Source organism: Pygocentrus nattereri, chromosome 18, assembly GCF_015220715.1.
Source record: "Pygocentrus nattereri isolate fPygNat1 chromosome 18, fPygNat1.pri, whole genome shotgun sequence".
Lineage (NCBI taxonomy): Eukaryota > Metazoa > Chordata > Actinopteri > Characiformes > Serrasalmidae > Pygocentrus > Pygocentrus nattereri.
The window spans coordinates 950,001-969,816 of NC_051228.1; the positions used below are offsets into that span (position 1 = coordinate 950,001).

General features: G+C 48.0%; 2 protein-coding genes across 4 annotated transcripts in view; both read left to right on the forward strand.

Annotated features, from left to right (window-relative positions):
- The window catches only part of prdm15 (PR domain containing 15), a 27,423-nt gene extending 26,361 nt beyond the window's left edge, over positions 1 to 1,062 (forward strand). The window contains exon 25 of one of the 2 annotated variants that reach the window (XM_037547625.1): positions 232 to 1,062. In XM_037547625.1, the coding sequence (XP_037403522.1) occupies positions 232 to 801 (570 nt within the window). In that variant the 3' untranslated portion in view covers positions 802 to 1,062. The remainder of the gene's footprint in view (positions 1 to 231) is intronic. The other variant, XM_037547624.1, reaches the window with a different exon arrangement.
- A 3,384-nt stretch (positions 1,063 to 4,446) lies between these two features.
- tbl2 (transducin beta like 2) lies at positions 4,447 to 18,629 on the forward strand. Of its 2 annotated transcripts, none has more exons than XM_037547011.1 (7): positions 4,447 to 4,880; positions 8,559 to 8,668; positions 9,566 to 9,750; positions 11,532 to 11,683; positions 14,525 to 14,651; positions 15,876 to 16,028; positions 18,073 to 18,629. In XM_037547011.1, the coding sequence occupies exons 1-7, from the start codon at positions 4,736 to 4,738 to the stop codon at positions 18,530 to 18,532; spliced, it is 1,332 nt and encodes a 443-aa protein (XP_037402908.1). In that variant the 5' UTR covers positions 4,447 to 4,735; the 3' UTR covers positions 18,533 to 18,629. The 2 variants fall into 2 exon arrangements, with proteins under 2 accessions (XP_037402908.1, XP_037402909.1); XM_037547012.1 differs by having other exon boundaries at positions 4,447 to 4,875; positions 8,557 to 8,668.
- The last annotated feature ends 1,187 nt before the right edge of the window (positions 18,630 to 19,816 follow it).

Genomic DNA, 19,816 nt, shown 5'->3' on the forward strand with positions numbered 1-19,816 from the left:
CACTAGCTGGCCAATCAGTTGTATCAAAAGCCCACTTAACTACCGGTGATTACAAAAACCAGTCCAGGAATCTGGATTCAAGGCCTGGAATTGCAGACGCTCATCTGGACAAGAACTAACAGAAATTGTGCATCAACGGCAAGGTGGAAATACAAGAGAAGGGGTTTCTGATAAAGTGGGAAAAGTTTATGAGCAGAATGTGTTAAGCGTTAATCTCCGCCCTCTCCCCAGGTGGTGGTGTTGGCAGACCCCAACACGGCCTCCGCTGTGTCGCCGTCCAGCTCGGTGAGTCTGACCAACATCACAGTGACGCCTATAAACACACCCGCCCCCACACAGTTCGCCAGCCTGCAGCCTGTCGCCGTGGGGCACCTGGCGCCTAGCGACCGACCTTTGACGCTGGACAGCTCCATCCTGACTGTGACCTTCGACGCGGTCAGCGGTTCTACCATGCTGCACAACCGGCCGACGGAGCTGCAGGGGGAGGGTGGGGCGGGGCCTGCAGCCCCCCAGTCTGTCGCTCACTTCATAAACCTCACCACCTTCGTCAACCCCATAACACACCCCATGGAGCAGCCGGCGTTAGCGTGGAGGCCCGTTACCCCCGGCGACGGGACTCATGTTGCGGCTGCCATGGACGGAACCCAGTCGGACCCCCAGGACCCCCAGCCCCAGGCGGCCACGCCGCAGCAGCTGCCCCAACAGGCACAGCCCCCTCCAGAGCAAAGCCATCAAATCCAGCCCCCGGCTTCAGGACCTCCACAGCAGGCCTCTACAGCACCACAGATGTTTAGCTACTGAAACATGAGGATCATCTAAAGCTGTGGTCACCAATCCTGGACAAACTCTGTCTATTCTAATGAACCTAATCTGGCCACCCACGTCCGTAGCTATATCTGTCAGGCTGGACAAGCGTTAAAGAACGCTGACCTAATGAGAAACTGTAGAACACGACTGTGTATTGTGACATAAACGAGTCGTAGAGCTTCTCCAGCCTCATGACAGTACATACGAAAGAACAGCTGTGTGGGCGGAGCCTAGATTAAAGGGGAATTTCACTGATTTCTTAAAATTTCTGCATAATTTAGTGGTTAAGATGTAAACAGAGCGGATCAGAGCGGTTCTCTGTTCTAGATGAACTTGCTGAGTCAGAGCTGCCCACAGTGGTGGTGATGGGAACCAGACGTCCCCCTCTAAAAGCTCCTCACAGTGGTGGTGATGGGAACCAGACGTCCCCCTCTAAAAGCTCCTCACAGTGGTGGTGATGGGAACCAGACGTCCCCCTCTAAAAGCTCCTCACAGTGGTGGTGATGGGAACCAGACGTCCCTCTAAAAGCTCCTACAGAAAGTTCCTACATGAACTGGTTCTGAATTCACTGCCTGATGACTGAGACGCTGTTTTATGAGAGTTTAGAGAACTTCAACTCCATTCATGGTGGAGGGAGACATGCAGGGCGCTGTGCGGCAAAATAGTCCCCAAAGAAAACTCATTATTCCAGATTTTCCACTGTTTTCCATCATATACATTCCATATAAACTCAGAAGACTCGTGTAAGTTCTCTGGTGGTTCTGGATGGTAAATAAAGTGTCTATATCTGTGTTGTAGTCATGGCGACGCCTGGTTCCCATCACCACCACTGTAAAGACGTCTGAACCGTTTCACACCAAACCCTCTGAATCCCTCTGATTACACCATAAACGCGGAGTTATGAGGGAATGTTGTTCCTGTATTGAAACAGGTGTTACAGAAGCAGTAACATGTGCTGGATCAGGCGACTCCAGAAAGCCAGAGGTGTCTTTTTAACGGTAAGGTTGCTGAACGAGAGCCATGCCCTGAAGTGTGTGATGGAGAACGGAGTAAAAGTTAACAGAGGCTGTTCGGTTCTGTCTCTTCTGCTGGAAAAACCTTCAGTCAAATCACAAATCAGCGTCATCTCCTTCATCTGAACGTAAACCAAAGCTGTGTGTGTTTTGTTTTTGACCGCCTCGGACGGAAAGAGGGAAACGTGCGCGTGTTTACGAGGCAGGTCTGCGCTGTACGCCGCGTTTCGTCCCACAAGACGTGGCTGCGCTACATGAAGTTTGATGTTTCAGTTTCGGAGAAAGAGAGTTTTTTTGTAAAAGCTATGAAGAGGACTGGAATATAAATGTGAACTAAATGAGTCTAACTGGGATAAAGAAATCTTTTTTTGTACCAGAGTTTTTTGTTTTTCAGACCAGGTAGCTTGAAAATAAACTACAGTTCTGCAGCCGCTGCCTGGATGTGAATTTATTAGAGTATCACATACAAACACGACGTCACGTCGCCACAGACGATAAATCAGTGCGACGGGGAACTGACGCTGTTATTAGCAGCACTTTCACTGTTATTAGCTGAAAAATGTCAATATTTTACAGAAGAGTTCATTAAATCCACCACTGGTGTTTATAAAGCACGATCAAATCCTTTTATCCTATATAAAGCTTTATACCAGTCCATAGATCATCTAATATAAAGCTGATAAACCTTACAGAGCTGATAGAATATCAGCTAATGTCAAATATAAAGTTACTTCTACTGAATAGATACAGTTTATATAGATAATATAAAGCTACTGTACATAAAGTTAGAAAGTTCATTACAAAGCTACTGTTACTGCTACTGAGAGCTGATTGGTTAGTGTTACTGCTACTGAGAGCTGATTGGTTAGAGTTACTGCTACTGAGAGCTGATTGGTTAGAGTTACTGCTACTGAGAGCTGATTGGTTAGTGTTACTGCTACTGAGAGCTGATTGGTTAGAGTTACTGCTACTGAGAGCTGATTGGTTAGCGTTACTGCTACTGAGAGCTGATTGGTTAGAGTTACTGCTACTGAGAGCTGATTGGTTAGAGTTACTGCTACTGAGAGCTGATTGGTTAGAGTTACTGCTACTGAGAGCTGATTGGTTAGAGTTACTGCTACTGAGAGCTGATTGGTTAGTGTTACTGCTACTGAGAGCTGATTGGTTAGCGTTACTGCTACTGAGAGCTGATTGGTTAGAGTTACTGCTACTGAGAGCTGATTGGTTAGAGTTACTGCTACTGAGAGCTGATTGGTTAGAGTTACTGCTACTGAGAGCTGATTGGTTAGTGTTACTGCTACTGAGAGCTGATTGGTTAGAGTTACTGCTACTGAGAGCTGATTGGTTAGTGTTACTGATACTGAGAGCTGATTGGTTAGCGTTACTGCTACTGAGAGCTGATTGGTTAGTGTTACTGCTACTGAGAGCTGATTGGTTAGAGTTACTGCTACTGAGAGCTGATTGGTTAGTGTTACTGCTACTGAGAGCTGATTGGTTAGAGTTACTGCTACTGAGAGCTGATTGGTTAGTGTTACTGCTACTGAGAGCTGATTGGTTAGAGTTACTGCTACTGAGAGCTGATTGGTTAGTGTTACTGCTACTGAGAGCTGATTGGTTAGAGTTACTGCTACTGAGAGCTGATTGGTTAGAGTTACTGCTACTGAGAGCTGATTGGTTAGCGTTACTGCTACTGAGAGCTGATTGGTTAGTGTTACTGCTACTGAGAGCTGATTGGTTAGTGTTACTGCTACTGAGAGCTGATTGGTTAGCGTTACTGCTACTGAGAGCTGATTGGTTAGCGTTACTGCTACTGAGAGCTGATTGGTTAGTGTTACTGCTACTGAGAGCTGATTGGTTAGCGTTACTGCTACTGAGAGCTGATTGGTTAGCGTTACTGCTACTGAGAGCTGATTGGTTAGTGTTACTGCTACTGAGAGCTGATTGGTTAGCGTTACTGCTACTGAGAGCTGATTGGTCAGTGTTACTGCTACTGAGAGCTGATTGGTTAGAGTTACTGCTACTGAGAGCTGATTGGTTAGTGTCACTGCTACTGAGAGCTGATTGGTTAGTGTCACTGCTACTGAGAGCTGATTGGTTAGCGTTACTGCTACTGAGAGCTGATTGGTTAGCGTTACTGCTACTGAGAGCTGATTGGTTAGCGTTACTGCTACTGAGAGCTGATTGGTTAGAGTTACTGCTACTGAGAGCTGATTGGTCAGTGTTACTGCTACTGAGAGCTGATTGGTTAGTGTTACTGCTACTGAGAGCTGATTGGTTAGTGTCACTGCTACTGAGAGCTGATTGGTTAGTGTTACTGCTACTGAGAGCTGATTGGTTAGTGTTACTGCTACTGAGAGCTGATTGGTCAGTGTTACTGCTACTGAGAGCTGATTGGTTAGTGTTACTGCTACTGAGAGCTGATTGGTTAGTGTTACTGCTACTGAGAGCTGATTGGTTAGCGTTACTGCTACTGAGAGCTGATTGGTTAGCGTTACTGCTACTGAGAGCTGATTGGTTAGCGTTACTGCTACTGAGAGCTGATTGGTTAGCGTTACTGCTACTGAGAGCTGATTGGTTGTAATACATCCTTCTGTTTTGCTCTAAAGCCCCAGATTGCTTTGGATTCTCTCAGTAGCGCCTCTAGTGGAAGGCAGCTTTCCTACAGTCCGGCAGGGGGAGGTAACGAGCGCTACTCGGTCTCGCGCTGCGAACCGCTGAAGAAGAGCTATGACAAGTCAGCACGGGACACGACTGCAGCGCGAGCGCAGCTAGACTGCACTTATTATTAATTATTATTTTCTGTTTACACGTGTCTGCAGTTAGTGCAACGCACGCGCTAGAGAGCGAGCGAGCGAGCGGGTTAGTGTGAATGTGTGAGAGAGTGAGTGAGTGAGTGAGTGCGCGCGCGCGTGTGATGATGGACTTCTGGGCTGTGCTCGCGCTGTCTCTGCTCCTCGGGGCGCTCCTCGCGCTGCTGTTCGCTGCCGTTTCTCGGAAAAACGACGGAACCGAACAAACGGATCGGAACCAGCCACAGACAGCAGCAGCGCCGCCGCCAGGTGAGCCTCAGCGCGCCGCAGCGCCCCCTGCAGGGGGTTCATATAGGGCGTCAGAGGGGAGCTCCACCAACTTCCCAAAATTCTCTGCAGAATGAACCGGTACAGAACGGTTCTCTGTTCTAGATAACCTTACCGAGTCAGAGCCGCTCACAGTGGTGGTGAATGGAACCAGACGTCCCTCTAAAAGCTCCTCACAGAAAGTTCCTACAGCAGTTACCATTCACACTTTAGGTGGTTCTTCGAGGGTTCTTTAGTGAAGGAAGGGTTCTCTGCATGGTTAAGCGGTTCTTCAGAGGGGTAGAGAATGTGTTGTATATGGTTCCTTATAGAACCTTTTTAAAAGGTGCTGTTACAAGCTTGGCAGAACTCCTTTTGGTGCTGGACATAATCATCCACAGCACATTCCTGCCTGAAGAACCCATTTCACCATGCGAGGAACCATTAAAGCATGACTTTATGGAACCATGGTTCTCAATAGAACCATAGCTGTTACTCAAGAAGCCTTAAAGAATGTGGGAGTTATGGGAAAAAGTACCTGAAGAAGTGTTTATATCACAGTGTGCTGCACAGAGTCCAGTTAAACAGACCAGTGAACTGGGAGTCCAGTTGAACAGACCAGTGAACTGGGAGTCCAGTTAAACAGACCAGTGAACTGGGAGTCCAGTTGAACAGACCAGTGAACTGGGAGTCCAGTTGAACAGACCAGTGAACTGGGAGTCCAGTTAAACAGACCAGTGAACTGGGAGTCCAGTTGAACAGACCAGTGAACTGGGAGTCCAGTTGAACAGACCAGTGAACTGGGAGTCCCGTTAAACAGACCAATGAACTGGGAGTCCCGTTAAACAGACCAATGAACTGGGAGTCCCGTTAAACAGACCAGTGAACTGGGAGTCCAGTTAAACAGACCAGTGAACTGGGAGTCCCGTTAAACAGACCAGTGAACTGGGAGTCCAGTTAAACAGACCAGTGAACTGGGAGTCCAGTTAAACAGACCAGTGAACTGGGAGTCCAGTTAAACAGACCAGTGAACTGGGAGTCCCGTTAAACAGACCAGTGAACTGGGAGTCCAGTTAAACAGACCAGTTAAGCCCATTCTACACTGAAACATGCAGCTGTTCTGCGTTCTTTACGTTCGGACCAGCTCGGGATCGTAGATTATGGCATATTATGACAGTTTATCATGTTGTGATAAAATATAGTCATATTGGCCTCCCTAGTTGATTGATTATCGGTAGAAAAATGAGAAATATTCCCCAGATTATTTAATTCTTACCCATTTTTACTCACTATTTTCCATCATCAGCATTCCATATAAGCTCAGAAGACTCGTGTAGGTTCTCTGGTGGTTCTGGATGGTAAATAAAGTGTCTATATCTGTGTTGTAGTCATGGCGACGCCTGGTTCCCATCACCACCACTGGAAAGAAATAAGCCCGATGCGTTAGAACATAGCAGCTGTGCAGCTTAAGGTGGGACGGAAAATTTGGAAATGAAGCCTCTGTGTGGTTCCACTAACTGGCCACTTTATTAGAAACACCCACCTTGGGCTTCCACTAACTGGCCACTTTATTAGAAACACCCACCTTGGGCTTCCACTAACTGGCCACTTTATTAGAAACACCCACCTTGTGCTTCCACTCACTGGCCACTTTATTAGAAACACCCAACCTGAGCTTCCATTAACTGGCCACTTTATTAGAAACACCCACCTTGGGCTTCCACTCACTGGCCACTTTATTAGAAACACCCACCTTGTGCTTCCACTAACTGGCCACTTTATTAGAAACACCCACCTTGTGCTTCCACTCACTGGCCACTTTATTAGAAACACCCACCTTGGGCTTCCACTCACTGGCCACTTTATTAGAAACACCCACCTTGTGCTTCCACTAACTGGCCACTTTATTAGAAACACCCACCTTGTGCTTCCACTAACTGGCCACTTTATTAGAAACACCCACCTTGGGCTTCCACTAACTGGCCACTTTATTAGAAACACCCACCTTGTGCTTCCACTAACTGGCCACTTTATTAGAAACACCCACCTTGGGCTTCCACTAACTGGCCACTTTATTAGAAACACCCACCTTGTGCTTCCACTCACTGGCCACTTTATTAGAAACACCCACCTTGTGCTTCCACTAACTGGCCACTTTATTAGAAACACCCACCTTGTGCTTCCACTAACTGGCCACTTTATTAGAAACACCCACCTTGTGCTTCCACTAACTGGCCACTTTATTAGAAACACCCACCTTGTGCTTCCACTAACTGGCCACTTTATTAGAAACACCCACCTTGGGCTTCCACTCACTGGCCACTTTATTAGAAACACCCACCTTGTGCTTCCACTAACTGGCCACTTTATTAGAAACACCCACCTTGTGCTTCCACTCACTGGCCACTTTATTAGAAACACCCACCTTGTGCTTCCACTAACTGGCCACTTTATTAGAAACACCCACCTTGTGCTTCCACTAACTGGCCACTTTATTAGAAACACCCACCTTGTGCTTTCGCTCACTGGCCACTTTATTAGAAACACCCACCTTGGGCTTCCACTCACTGGCCACTTTATTAGAAACACCCACCTTGTGCTTCCACTAACTGGCCACTTTATTAGAAACACCCACCTTGTGCTTCCACTAACTGGCCACTTTATTAGAAACACCCACCTTGGGCTTCCACTAACTGGCCACTTTATTAGAAACACCCACCTTGGGCTTCCACTAACTGGCCACTTTATTAGAAACACCCACCTTGGGCTTCCACTAACTGGCCACTTTATTAGAAACACCCACCTTGTGCTTCCACTCACTGGCCACTTTATTAGAAACACCCACCTTGTGCTTCCACTAACTGGCCACTTTATTAGAAACACCCACCTTGTGCTTCCACTAACTGGCCACTTTATTAGAAACACCCACCTTGTGCTTCCACTAACTGGCCACCTTATTAGAAACACCCACCTTGTGTTTCCACTCACTGGCCACTTTATTAGAAACACCCACCTTGAGCTTCCACTAACTGGCCACTTTATTAGAAACACCCACCTTGTGCTTCCACTAACTGGCCACTTTATTAGAAACACTGACCTTGTGCTTCCACTAACTGGCCACTTTATTAGAAACACCCACCTTGTGCTTCCACTAACTGGCCACTTTATTAGAAACACCCACCTTGTGCTTCCACTAACTGGCCACTTTATTAGAAACACCCACCTTGTGCTTCCACTAACTGGCCACTTTATTAGAAACACCCACCTTGTGCTTCCACTAACTGGCCACTTTATTAGAAACACCCACCTTGTGCTTCCACTAACTGGCCACTTTATTAGAAACACCCACCTTGTGCTTCCACTCACTGGCCACTTTATTAGAAACACCCACCTTGTGCTTCCACTAACTGGCCACTTTATTAGAAACAGATGATATTACTGTGTCATTTTCCGTGATTCCTTTATAACGTGAACTGAATATTGTTTGTTGTTTACTGTGTTTGTGTCACTGGATACAAGAAATGAATGAATCCGTTAAAAGCGTATTGTGGCGTAATGCATTACGGTAAAAATGAAATATGCTAATGATAAAACAGCGTCACTGTTTAAGGTGGAGTGGAAGGTTCCCCCTTAAACCATTGCCCACCTCTCTGTCTCACTGTGCTCTTCGCTCCCCTGTAGAAGAGAGCTCGGTGAAGGCTCCCTCCTCTAAGAAGCTCAGACAGCAGCAGCGGAAGGAGAAACTCCAGCAGCACACGTTCTCCCACCCCCTCCTCGCATCCTCGCTGAAGGTAATCCTCGTTTTCCCACAGCCGGCGCTTCAGTTACACCAGTCAGAGCCACGTTTGTGCTGCCGGCGTCTCTGTTAAAGGGGAATTCCACCACAGTCATTCAGAGTGAGATTCACTGTAGAGCCTCAGAGAACCTACACGAGTCTCCTGAGCTAATCTGGAATGTTGATGATGGAAAACAGTGGAAAATCTGGAATAATGAGTTTTCTTTGGGGACTATTTTGCCGCACAGCGCCCTGCATGTCTCCCTCCACCATGAATGGAGTTGAAGTTCTCTAAACTCTCATAAAACAGCGTCTCAGTCATCAGGCAGTGAATTCAGAACCAGTTCATGTAGGAACTTTCTGTAGGAACTTTTAGAGGGACGTCTGGTTCCTATCACCACCACTGTGAGGAGCTTTTAGAGGGGGACGTCTGGTTCCCATCACCACCACTGGGAACGGTTCTGACTCGGTAAGTTTATCTAGAACAGAGAACCGCTCTGAATGGCTCCGTTTACATCTTAACCAGTTAATTATGCAGAAATGTAGAAAACTTGGTGGAGTTCCCCTTGCGAGTATAAAGCAGTGCTCTCTGGGCTGGTAATGGTTGTGTTTAGTGAATAGTGGTGTCACTAGTGATTTGATTTGATCTGCAGATTATTAATGACCTAATCAGAGTGTTTAAGAAAGAGCCCAAGCAAGAGGAAGGACTCTAACAGACCAATAGCAGAGCACGCATAGGCTTTGAAATATGCTTCCGTATGTAGTTAGACACACAAAGTACAGCTTAATTGATAGTTTTTTTAATTGAGTAATCAAGTTTAATTGTGTCATTGTGACAGACCTAATTTGCATATTGCGTGGTCTAATTAAAAAGGTTACTAACTCCGGCTTTGGTCTGTCTGCTGTGTCTCAGAGTCACAGTGGCAGCGTAACGTGTCTGGACTTCAGCAGTAACGGTAAATATCTGGCCTCCTGCGCTGACGACCGAACCGTCCGCATCTGGAGCACCAAAGACTTCCTGGACCGCGAGCATAAATGTCTGCGGGCGAACATTGAGCTGGACCACGCCACGCTCGTCCGGTTCAGCCCAGATACTCGGTGAGAAGACGCCCGGTTACGCTTCTTATATCACGCTAAAATACTGTGGGGTCCAAAATTCTGAGAGCAAGCCGAAGATTTGGGTTTTTTTCTTTGAAGCTGGAAATAAACAGAAATTGTAGAATTAAAAAAAGAACAAAGGAAACGAGGAAATGGTGGAGATTCGTTTAATTAGTGTGGTAAGGCTGTTATGCAGACAGGTGGAGTCTTATCTCTGCCGCTGAAGCTTCAGACCTCCGGATCTCGCTGTATACACAGGTACATGAATCACTGGCCACTTTATTAGAAACACCTACCCTGTGTAATGTGGACACTGCTGGCCACTTTATTAGAAACACCTACCCTGTGTAATGTGGACACTGCTGGCCCCTTTATTAGAAACCCTACCCTGTGTAATGTGGACACTGCTGGCCACTTTATTAGAAACCCTACCCTGTGTAATGTGGACACTGCTGGCCACTTTATTAGAAACACCTACCCTGTGTAATGTGGACACTGCTGGCCACTTTATTAGAAACCCTACCCTGTGTAATGTGGACACTGCTGGCCCCTTTATTAGAAACACCTACCCTGTGTAATGTGGACACTGCTGGCCACTTTATTAGAAACACCTACCCTGTGTAATGTGGACACTGCTGGCCACTTTATTAGAAACACCTACCCTGTGTAATGTGGACACTGCTGGCCACTTTATTAGAAACCCTACCCTGTGTAATGTGGACACTGCTGGCCCCTTTATTAGAAACACCTACCCTGTGTAATGTGGACACTGCTGGCCACTTTATTAGAAACCCTACCCTGTGTAATGTGGACACTGCTGGCCCCTTTATTAGAAACCCTACCCTGTGTAATGTGGACACTGCTGGCCACTTTATTAGAAACACCTACCCTGTGTAATGTGGACACTGCTGGCCACTTTATTAGAAACACCTACCCTGTGTAATGTGGACACTGCTGGCCACTTTATTAGAAACACCTACCCTGTGTAATGTGGACACTGCTGGCCACTTTATTAGAAACCCTACCCTGTGTAATGTGGACACTGCTGGCCACTTTATTAGAAACCCTACCCTGTGTAATGTGGACACTGCTGGCCACTTTATTAGAAACACCTACCCTGTGTAATGTGGACACTGCTGGCCACTTTATTAGAAACCCTACCCTGTGTAATGTGGACACTGCTGGCCACTTTATTAGAAACACCTACCCTGTGTAATGTGGACACTGCTGGCCACTTTATTAGAAACCCTACCCTGTGTAATGTGGACACTGCTGGCCCCTTTATTAGAAACACCTACCCTGTGTAATGTGGACACTGCTGGCCCCTTTATTAGAAACCCTACCCTGTGTAATGTGGACACGGCTGGCCACTTTATTAGAAACACCTACCCTGTGTAATGTGGACACTGCTGGCCACTTTATTAGAAACCCTACCCTGTGTAATGTGGACACTGCTGGCCCCTTTATTAGAAACACCTACCCTGTGTAATGTGGACACTGCTGGCCACTTTATTAGAAACACCTACCCTGTGTAATGTGGACACTGCTGGCCACTTTATTAGAAACACCTACCCTGTGTAATGTGGACACTGCTGGCCACTTTATTAGAAACACCTACCCTGTGTAATGTGGACACTGCTGGCCACTTTATTAGAAACACCTACCCTGTGTAATGTGGACACTGCTGGCCACTTTATTAGAAACCCTACCCTGTGTAATGTGGACACTGCCCACCCGCTGTAACACTGCAGTGTCCTGTCCTGTCTGGTCTGGTCCTTTAGTGCCTTCATCACCTGGCTGGCCAACGGGGAGACGATCCGTATCTTCAAGATGACGAAGAAGGAGGATGGCACATTCAGTTTTAAAGCTGCTCCGGAGGATTTCCCCCAGAGACACAAAGGGATCGTCATCAACATCGGAATCGCAGAGACAGGTTCGGTTCCGTCCTCACTGCCTTTAACTGGACTGGAGAGCTGGAGGAGGTTAATATCAGCACAGCTGTGATTTACTCACCTCCTTCGCTGGTTCACTGATTCATAACAGGTTTACTCAGTAAAGTGGAAATCGCACGCGTCCGCTGTTGATATGAGGGCGAGAAATCTCACGCATCCGCTGTCGATTTGAGGGCGAGAAATCGCACGCGTCCGCTGTTGATATGAGGGCGAGAAATCTCACGCATCCGCTGTCGATTTGAGGGCGAGAAATCGCACGCGTCCGCTGTTGATATGAGGGCGAGAAATCTCACGCATCCGCTGTCGACATGAGGGCGAGAAATCTCACGCGTCCGCTGTCGACATGAGGGCGAGAAATCTCACGCGTCCGCTGTCGATTTGAGGGCGAGAAATCTCACGCGTCCGCTGTCGACATGAGGGCGAGAAATCTCACGCATCCGCTGTCGATTTGAGGGCGAGAAATCGCACGCGTCCGCTGTTGATATGAGGGCGAGAAATCTCACGCATCCGCTGTCGACATGAGGGCGAGAAATCTCACGCGTCCGCTGTCGACATGAGGGCGAGAAATCTCACGCGTCCGCTGTCGATTTGAGGGCGAGAAATCTCACGCGTCCGCTGTCGATTTGAGGGCGAGAAATCTCACGCGTCCGCTGTCGACATGAGGGCGAGAAATCTCACGCGTCCGCTGTCGACATGAGGGCGAGAAATCGCACGCGTCCGCTGTCGATTTGAGGGCGAGAAATCGCACGCGTCCACTGTCGATATGAGGGCGAGAAATCGCACACGTCCGCTGTCGATTTGAGGGCGGAAATCGCACATGTCGGCTGTCGATTTGAGGGCGGAAATTGCACGCGTCCGCTGCCGATTTGAGGGTGAGAAATCTCACGCGTCCGCTGTCGATTTGAGGGTGAGAAATCTCACGCGTCCGCTGTCGATTTGAGGGTGAGAAATCTCACGCGTCCGCTGTCGATTTGAGGGCGAGAAATCTCACGCGGCCGTTGTCGATATGAGGGCGAGAAATCGCACGCGTCCGCTGTCGATATGAGGGCGAGAAATCGCACGCGTCCGCTGTCGATATGAGGGCGAGAAATCGCACGCGTCCGCTGTCGATTTGAGGGCGGAAATCGCACGCGTCCGCTGTCGATATGAGGGCGGAAATCGCACGCGTCCGCTGTCGATATGAGGGCGGAAATCGCACGCGTCCGCTGTCGATATGAGGGCGGAAATCGCACGCGTCCGCTGTCGATATGAGGGCGAGAAATCGCACGCGTCCGCTGTCGATATGAGGGCGAGAAATCGCACGCGTCCGCTGTCGATATGAGGGCGAGAAATCGCACGCGTCCGCTGTCGATTTGAGGGCGAGAAATCGCACGCGTCCGCTGTCGATTTGAGGGCGAGAAATCGCACGCGTCCGCTGTCGATTTGAGGGCGAGAAATCGCACGCGTCCGCTGTCGATATGAGGGCGAGAAATCGCACGCGTCCGCTGTCGATATGAGGGCGAGAAATCGCACGCGTCCGCTGTCGATATGAGGGCGAGAAATCGCACGCGTCCGCTGTCGATATGAGGGCGAGAAATCGCACGCGTCCGCTGTCGATATGAGGGCGAGAAATCGCACGCGTCCGCTGTCGATATGAGGGCGAGAAATCGCACGCGTCCGCTGTCGATATGAGGGCGGAAATCGCACGCGTCCGCTGTCGATATGAGGGCGGAAATCGCACATGTCGGCTGTCGATTTGAGGGCGGAAATCGCACGCGTCCGCTGTCGATTTGAGGGCGGAAATCGCACGCGTCCGCTGTCGATATGAGGGCGGAAATCGCACGCGTCCGCTGTCGATATGAGGGCGGAAATCGCACGCGTCCGCTGTCGATTTGAGGGCGGAAATCGCACGCGTCCGCTGTCGATTTGAGGGCGGAAATCGCACGCGTCCGCTGTCGATTTGAGGGCGAGAAATCGCACGCGTCCGCTGTCGATATGAGGGCGGAAATCGCACGCGTCCGCTGTCGATTTGAGGGCGGAAATCGCACGCGTCCGCTGTCGATATGAGGGCGAGAAATCGCACGCGTCCGCTGTCGATATGAGGGCGGAAATCGCACGCGTCCGCTGTCGATATGAGGGCGGAAATCGCACGCGTCCGCTGTCGATTTGAGGGCGGAAATCGCACGCGTCCGCTGTCGATATGAGGGCGAGAAATCGCACGCGTCCGCTGTCGATATGAGGGCGAGAAATCGCACGCGTCCGCTGTCGATATGAGGGCGAGAAATCGCACGCGTCCGCTGTCGATATGAGGGCGAGAAATCGCACGCGTCCGCTGTCGATATGAGGGCGGAAATCGCACGCGTCCGCTGTCGATATGAGGGCGGAAATCGCACGCGTCCGCTGTCGATTTGAGGGCGGAAATCGCACGCGTCCGCTGTCGATATGAGGGCGAGAAATCGCACGCGTCCGCTGTCGATATGAGGGCGGAAATCGCACGCGTCCGCTGTCGATTTGAGGGCGAGAAATCGCACGCGTCCGCTGTCGATTTGAGGGCGAGAAATCGCACGCGTCCGCTGTCGATATGAGGGCGGAAATCGCACGCGTCCGCTGTCGATATGAGGGCGGAATTAGGCAGGAGGACAGTCTAATACTGACGCCTGGACTTCAACGAGGAGATATTCGGCGTCTCTGACTACCAAAAGATCAACGTCTGTCACTGTAAAATGATGAAGTCTTCGTGGTTGTTGCTCAGCAGCAGGTGGTCAGTGCAGTGATGAAAGCTGCTGGGCTAAAACTGTTTTACCGCCTCGGTGACGTGGTGACCGTCTTCTGCTCTGTTAAAGGCAAGTTTATCATGACCGCGTCTGTGGACACCACCATCCTCATCTGGGATCTGAAGGGAGAAGTTTTAGCGTCCATCAACACCAACCAGATGACCACCTCGTACGCTGCTGTTTCTCCCTGTGGACGGTGAGCAGACGCATCACTTCCCTCTGCGCCTCAGAAAGTCGTGCTCTGTTTCACGTCGATTTAATCGTGATAGATGGCCGTGTGCAATAGTTTTAGCCCCCCAGGTCAGATTGCATGTTGTTGATTTAGTGAAAATGAATGAAAACATCCAGTTAAAGACGTTCTGCTAATGTTAGTGCGCGGGTTCTGTTCGCTGAGTAACTACTGTACGGTAACTTCTGCACAGGCCACGTCTGTCTGTCTGTCTGTCTGTCTGTCTGTCTGTACGTCTGTCCGTTACATTCAGCAAATGAACAGTAACTTAACTGCAGACACAGTCTCTGCAGGGGACGTGTTAACTTATTCACATTGAGTGCACAGACTTTTGCACATGACTCTAATTGTGTTATGATAGTCCATAATTCGTTTTGCAGTGCAGTATAATATAAAACCCTGCATTAGGATTTGATATAATGTGATGCGCTCCTTTACTGAACATCAGATCAAATAAAGTCCAGTTCGGTCGGATTTCACCAACATTTACTGAACATCAGATCAAATAAAGTCCAGTTCGGTCAGATTTCACCAACATTTACTGAACATCAGATCAAATAAAGTCCAGTTCGGTCAGATTTCAACAACATTTACTGAACATCAGATCAAATAAAGTCCAGTTCGGTCAGATTTCACCAACATTTACTGAACATCAGATCAAATAAAGTCCAGTTCGGTCAGATTTCAACAACATTTACTGTCAGTTTCCTCTTTTTAGATCACGTCATGTGGAATAACTTCCCTCTGACTCACTTTCTTCTCTGACTGCTGTTTCTCTCCTCGTCCCTCCCCTGTGTGGCGTCACTCACTCGAGTCTCAGAGCTCATCGTAATGCACAGATCTGATTGGCTGAGCAGCGTCACGTGTGATATTCACAGCGCGTGTGAAAGGCTAGAAAAGCTATGCTGATTAAAACAGGACCACCCCATCCAAATTCAATAATTCTCCATAGTTTATTGGTTACAGGTCCGCATAGGACAGCGTCTGGGTCTGGACTCGGACCGCGGTCCACCTATTAGTGACCTCTGCCTTAGGCTGTTTCTTGCTCTGAGAGAGAGCAGAGATTTAGAATAGCCTTCTCGTAATGTGCCGACTTTATTAAGAATGACTTTTAGTACATTAATAAGGTTTCATTGAGGTGATGTTGGAATATCCGCTGTTTTGTTCACAGTGACTGTGTTTGTGTTTCAGGTTCGTGGCCTCCTGTGGCTTCACTCCGGATGTGAAGGTGTGGGAGATTTGCTTCGCCAAGACGGGCGAGTTTAAAGAGGTCACTCGCGCTTTTGACCTGAAGGGTCACTCAGCTGGAGTTTATTCCTTCGACTTCTCCAACGACTCGCGCAGGCAAGACGCTCCCGAAGCCTCGCAGCAGAACCGTGTGCAGAGTTTAGCCTGAGCAGAAACACAGACTGCATTACACCACCATCATCACAACCACCATCACCACCACCACCATCACAACTATCACCACCACCATCACTACAATCACCACCACCGTCACAATCACCATTACCACAATCACCATCACAACTATCAACACCACCACCATCATCGCAACCACCATCACTACAATCACCACCACCGTCACAACTATCACCACCACCATCACTACAATCACCACCACCGTCACAATCACCATCACCATTACCATAATCACCATCACAACCATCACCACCACTATCACCATCACCACCACCACAATCACCATCACAATCACCATCACCACCATCACGAGTCATTTTACTCAGGACTGCAGTATGGGAATGTGGCCACTTTATTGGAAACACTCAATGACCATTTTAACAGAAATGGCAAACATAAAATTAGAACAGGTCAATAATAATAAAAATAGTAATAATAATAATATGCTGTATTAATGTGGAACCTTTCATACATATAATGCAGCTCAAAGTTTTGAGGTGAAGAAAGAAAACGTTATAATATTTTAAAATATTTTATACTTTAAAATTTTATATAGAAATATAAAATCAGAGAACATCACAGTAATGTGGAATATATTCGACAGAAATATGGAATATTAGAATAAAATAGCAATAAAGGAAAAACAGTATGTATGTAAAAGCTGTATGTGAAGTATTTTGGTATTAGATAAATAAGCTTTAAATAAATAAATAATTAAAATCTGTATGATTACATAGGACGAATAATTGTTTTTATTCTTAGTATTTGTGTGTTTATTATTGTAACAGTAACGATAGTATATCATGGTGCAGTAGTTTCATTACTAGGAATAATAATACATTAATACAGTTCAACTATATTTAGAAATAATGATAATTAATGGAAGTAGAATAAGATTGAAGGCACAGTAGAGCGATATCAAATAAAAATAAGTAAATTTAATAAAATGCAATAATAGAAATAAAAATATTGGGGGAGTTAAAATGAGGGAAAAGTATAAATGTGTGTTAGAAGCGAGTATCTTGATCGTGGGGGATTCTGATAGTAATGTACGTAGATTATTATTATTATGGTTCTAGTTATTCTGAGTGGGTGTGCAGTGAGTGTGAGCAGTGGGTGTGAGCAGTAAGTGAGCAGTGGGTGTGCAGTGAGTGTTAGCAGTGGGTGTGCAGTGAGTGTGAACAGTGGGTGTGCAGTGAGTGTGAGCAGTGGGTGTGAACAGTGAGTGAGCAGTGGGTGTGCAGTGAGTGTGAGCAGTGGGTGTGAACAGTGAGTGAGCAGTGGGTGTGCAGTGAGTGTTAGCAGTGGGTGTGCAGTGAGTGTGAGCAGTGAGTGTGAGCAGTGGGTGTGCAGTGAGTGTGAGCAGTGGGTGTGCAGTGAGTGTGAGCAGTGAGTGTTAGCAGTGGGTGTGCAATGAGTGTGAGCAGTGAGTGTGCAGTGAGCAGTGGGTGTGAGCAGTGAGTGTTAGTGGGTGTGCAGTGAGTGTGAGCAGTGGGTGTGCAGTGAGTGTGAGCAGTGGGTGTGCAGTGGGTGTGAGCAGTGGGTGTGCTGTGAGCAGTGGGTGTGAGCAGTGAGTGTTAGTGGGTGTGCAGTGAGTGTGAGCAGTGGGTGTGCAGTGAGTGTGAGCAGTGGGTGTGCAGTGAGTGTGAGCAGTGGGTGTGAGCAGTGGGTGTGCTGTGAGCAGTGGGTGTGAGCAGCGAGTGCGAGCAGTGAGTGAGCAGTGGGTGTGCAGTGAGTGTGAGCAGTGGGTGTGAGCAGTGGGTGTGCTGTGAGCAGTGGGTGTGAGCAGCGAGTGCGAGCAGTGAGTGTGAGCAGTGGGTGTGTGCAGTGAGCAGTAGGTGAGCATTGGGTGTGAGCAGTGGGTGTGCTGTGAGCAGTGAGTGTGTGCAGTGAGCAGTGAGTGTGAGCAGTGGGTGTGAGCAGTGAGCAGTGGGCGAGCAGTGAAGTCAGTCTGCTGTGTTTACAGGATGGCGACGGTGTCTAAGGACGGGACGTGGAAGCTGTGGGACACCGATGTGGAGTATAAGAAGCAGCAGGACCCCTACCTGCTGCGGACTGTTCCCTGCCAGGTTTCGGAGGGGAGCCGGATCGCTCTGTCTCCGGACGGCCGCGCCGTGGCCGTGTCTAGCGGCCGCGACGTGGCCGTGTACAGCGCCGTGTCCGGCCGGCTGGAGGAGGAGTTCCACAGCATCCACAGCGAGGACATAACTGACCTTAGGTTTGACCTTAATAACCGTTTCCTGGTCTGCACCGGCGACCGCGCCATCCGCGTCTTCCACAACGTCACCGGCTACCGCGCCGCCGTCCAGGACATGCAGGCCCTGCTGAAGAAGGCCGCGAACGACGGAGTGAGGCAGAGGCTGCAGCAGCAGCTGCTGGACGCACAGAAAGCCCTGGACGCCCTGCTGAGCGCGCAGAAGAGCTGAGGATGCCTTCATTTACAGGAAAGCAGGCCTGTTGGTTTGAGTTTGCAGTTGATTTGTTTCGGCATGTTGGTTTTAATAAATAAATCAGTCAAAGATTTTGTCTCTTTTTTATTATTAAGTGCTGTAATGATGCTTTTCAGCTGCTGAATAAGAAAGTAGTCCAGTAACTCCACACAAAACCTCTGGAGTGAAGTTTCCCCTTTTGCCTTACTACTTTTTAAAGTAAAGGGGAGTTCCACCAATTCTCCAAAATTCCCCCATAACTCCGTGTTTATGGTGTAATCAGAGGTTCAGAGGGTTTGGTGTGAAACGGTTCAGACGTCTTTACAGTGGTGGTGATGGGAACCAGGCGTCGCCATGACTACAACACAGATATAGACACTTTATTTACCATCCAGAACCTCCAGAGAACCTACACGAGTATTCTGAGCTTATATGGAATGCTGATGATGGAAAACAGTGGAAAATCTGGAATAATGAGTTTTCTTTGGGGACTATTTTGCCGCACAGCGCCCTGCATGTCTCCCTCCACCATGAATGGAGTTGAAGTTCTCTAAACTCTCATAAAACAGCGTCTCAGTCATCAGGCAGTGAATTCAGAACCAGTTCATGTAGGAACTTTATGTAGGAGCTTTTAGAGGGACGCCTGGTTCCCATCACCACCACTGTGAGGAGCTTTTAGAGGGGGACGTCTGGTTCCCATCACCACCACTGGGAACGGCTCTGACTCGGTCCGTTTATCTAGAACAGAGAACCGCTCTGTTTACATCTTAACCACTAAATTGTGCAAAACTTTTTTTAAAAATTGGTGGAGTTCCCCTTCAACTTTCCGCGGTTTAGCTTCAGTCAGTTTCAGTTTGTATATACTGTATAAGGGCTTTAAATTATCCATTAAGCACGTGAGCATTTTTTATTATCCCCTAATATGAATGTTATTAAGTTTAGTTATTAAGTATAGACCGCGATGCTCACAGCCGCAGCGTTAAACGCTGAGCGTCATTCACGTCTAACGGGACTTTTATTTTGAAAGACACCTACGACGTTGCGCTTCAGGCCGAACCCGCGGCTGATCGGCAGAATCAAATGCGATAAAACACAGAAGCGAATATTCCGCTTTACAGCGGATTTAAAAAAAAGAATATATTAGTAAATAAATAATTAAATAAATACTCATTAATTAAAATAATGAGTAAAATAAATAAATAACCGTGTTTCTGATAAAACAAAAACAAGGTATATAGACAAATAAACATTAATTCATATTATTGGGAGATTAATAGAAAT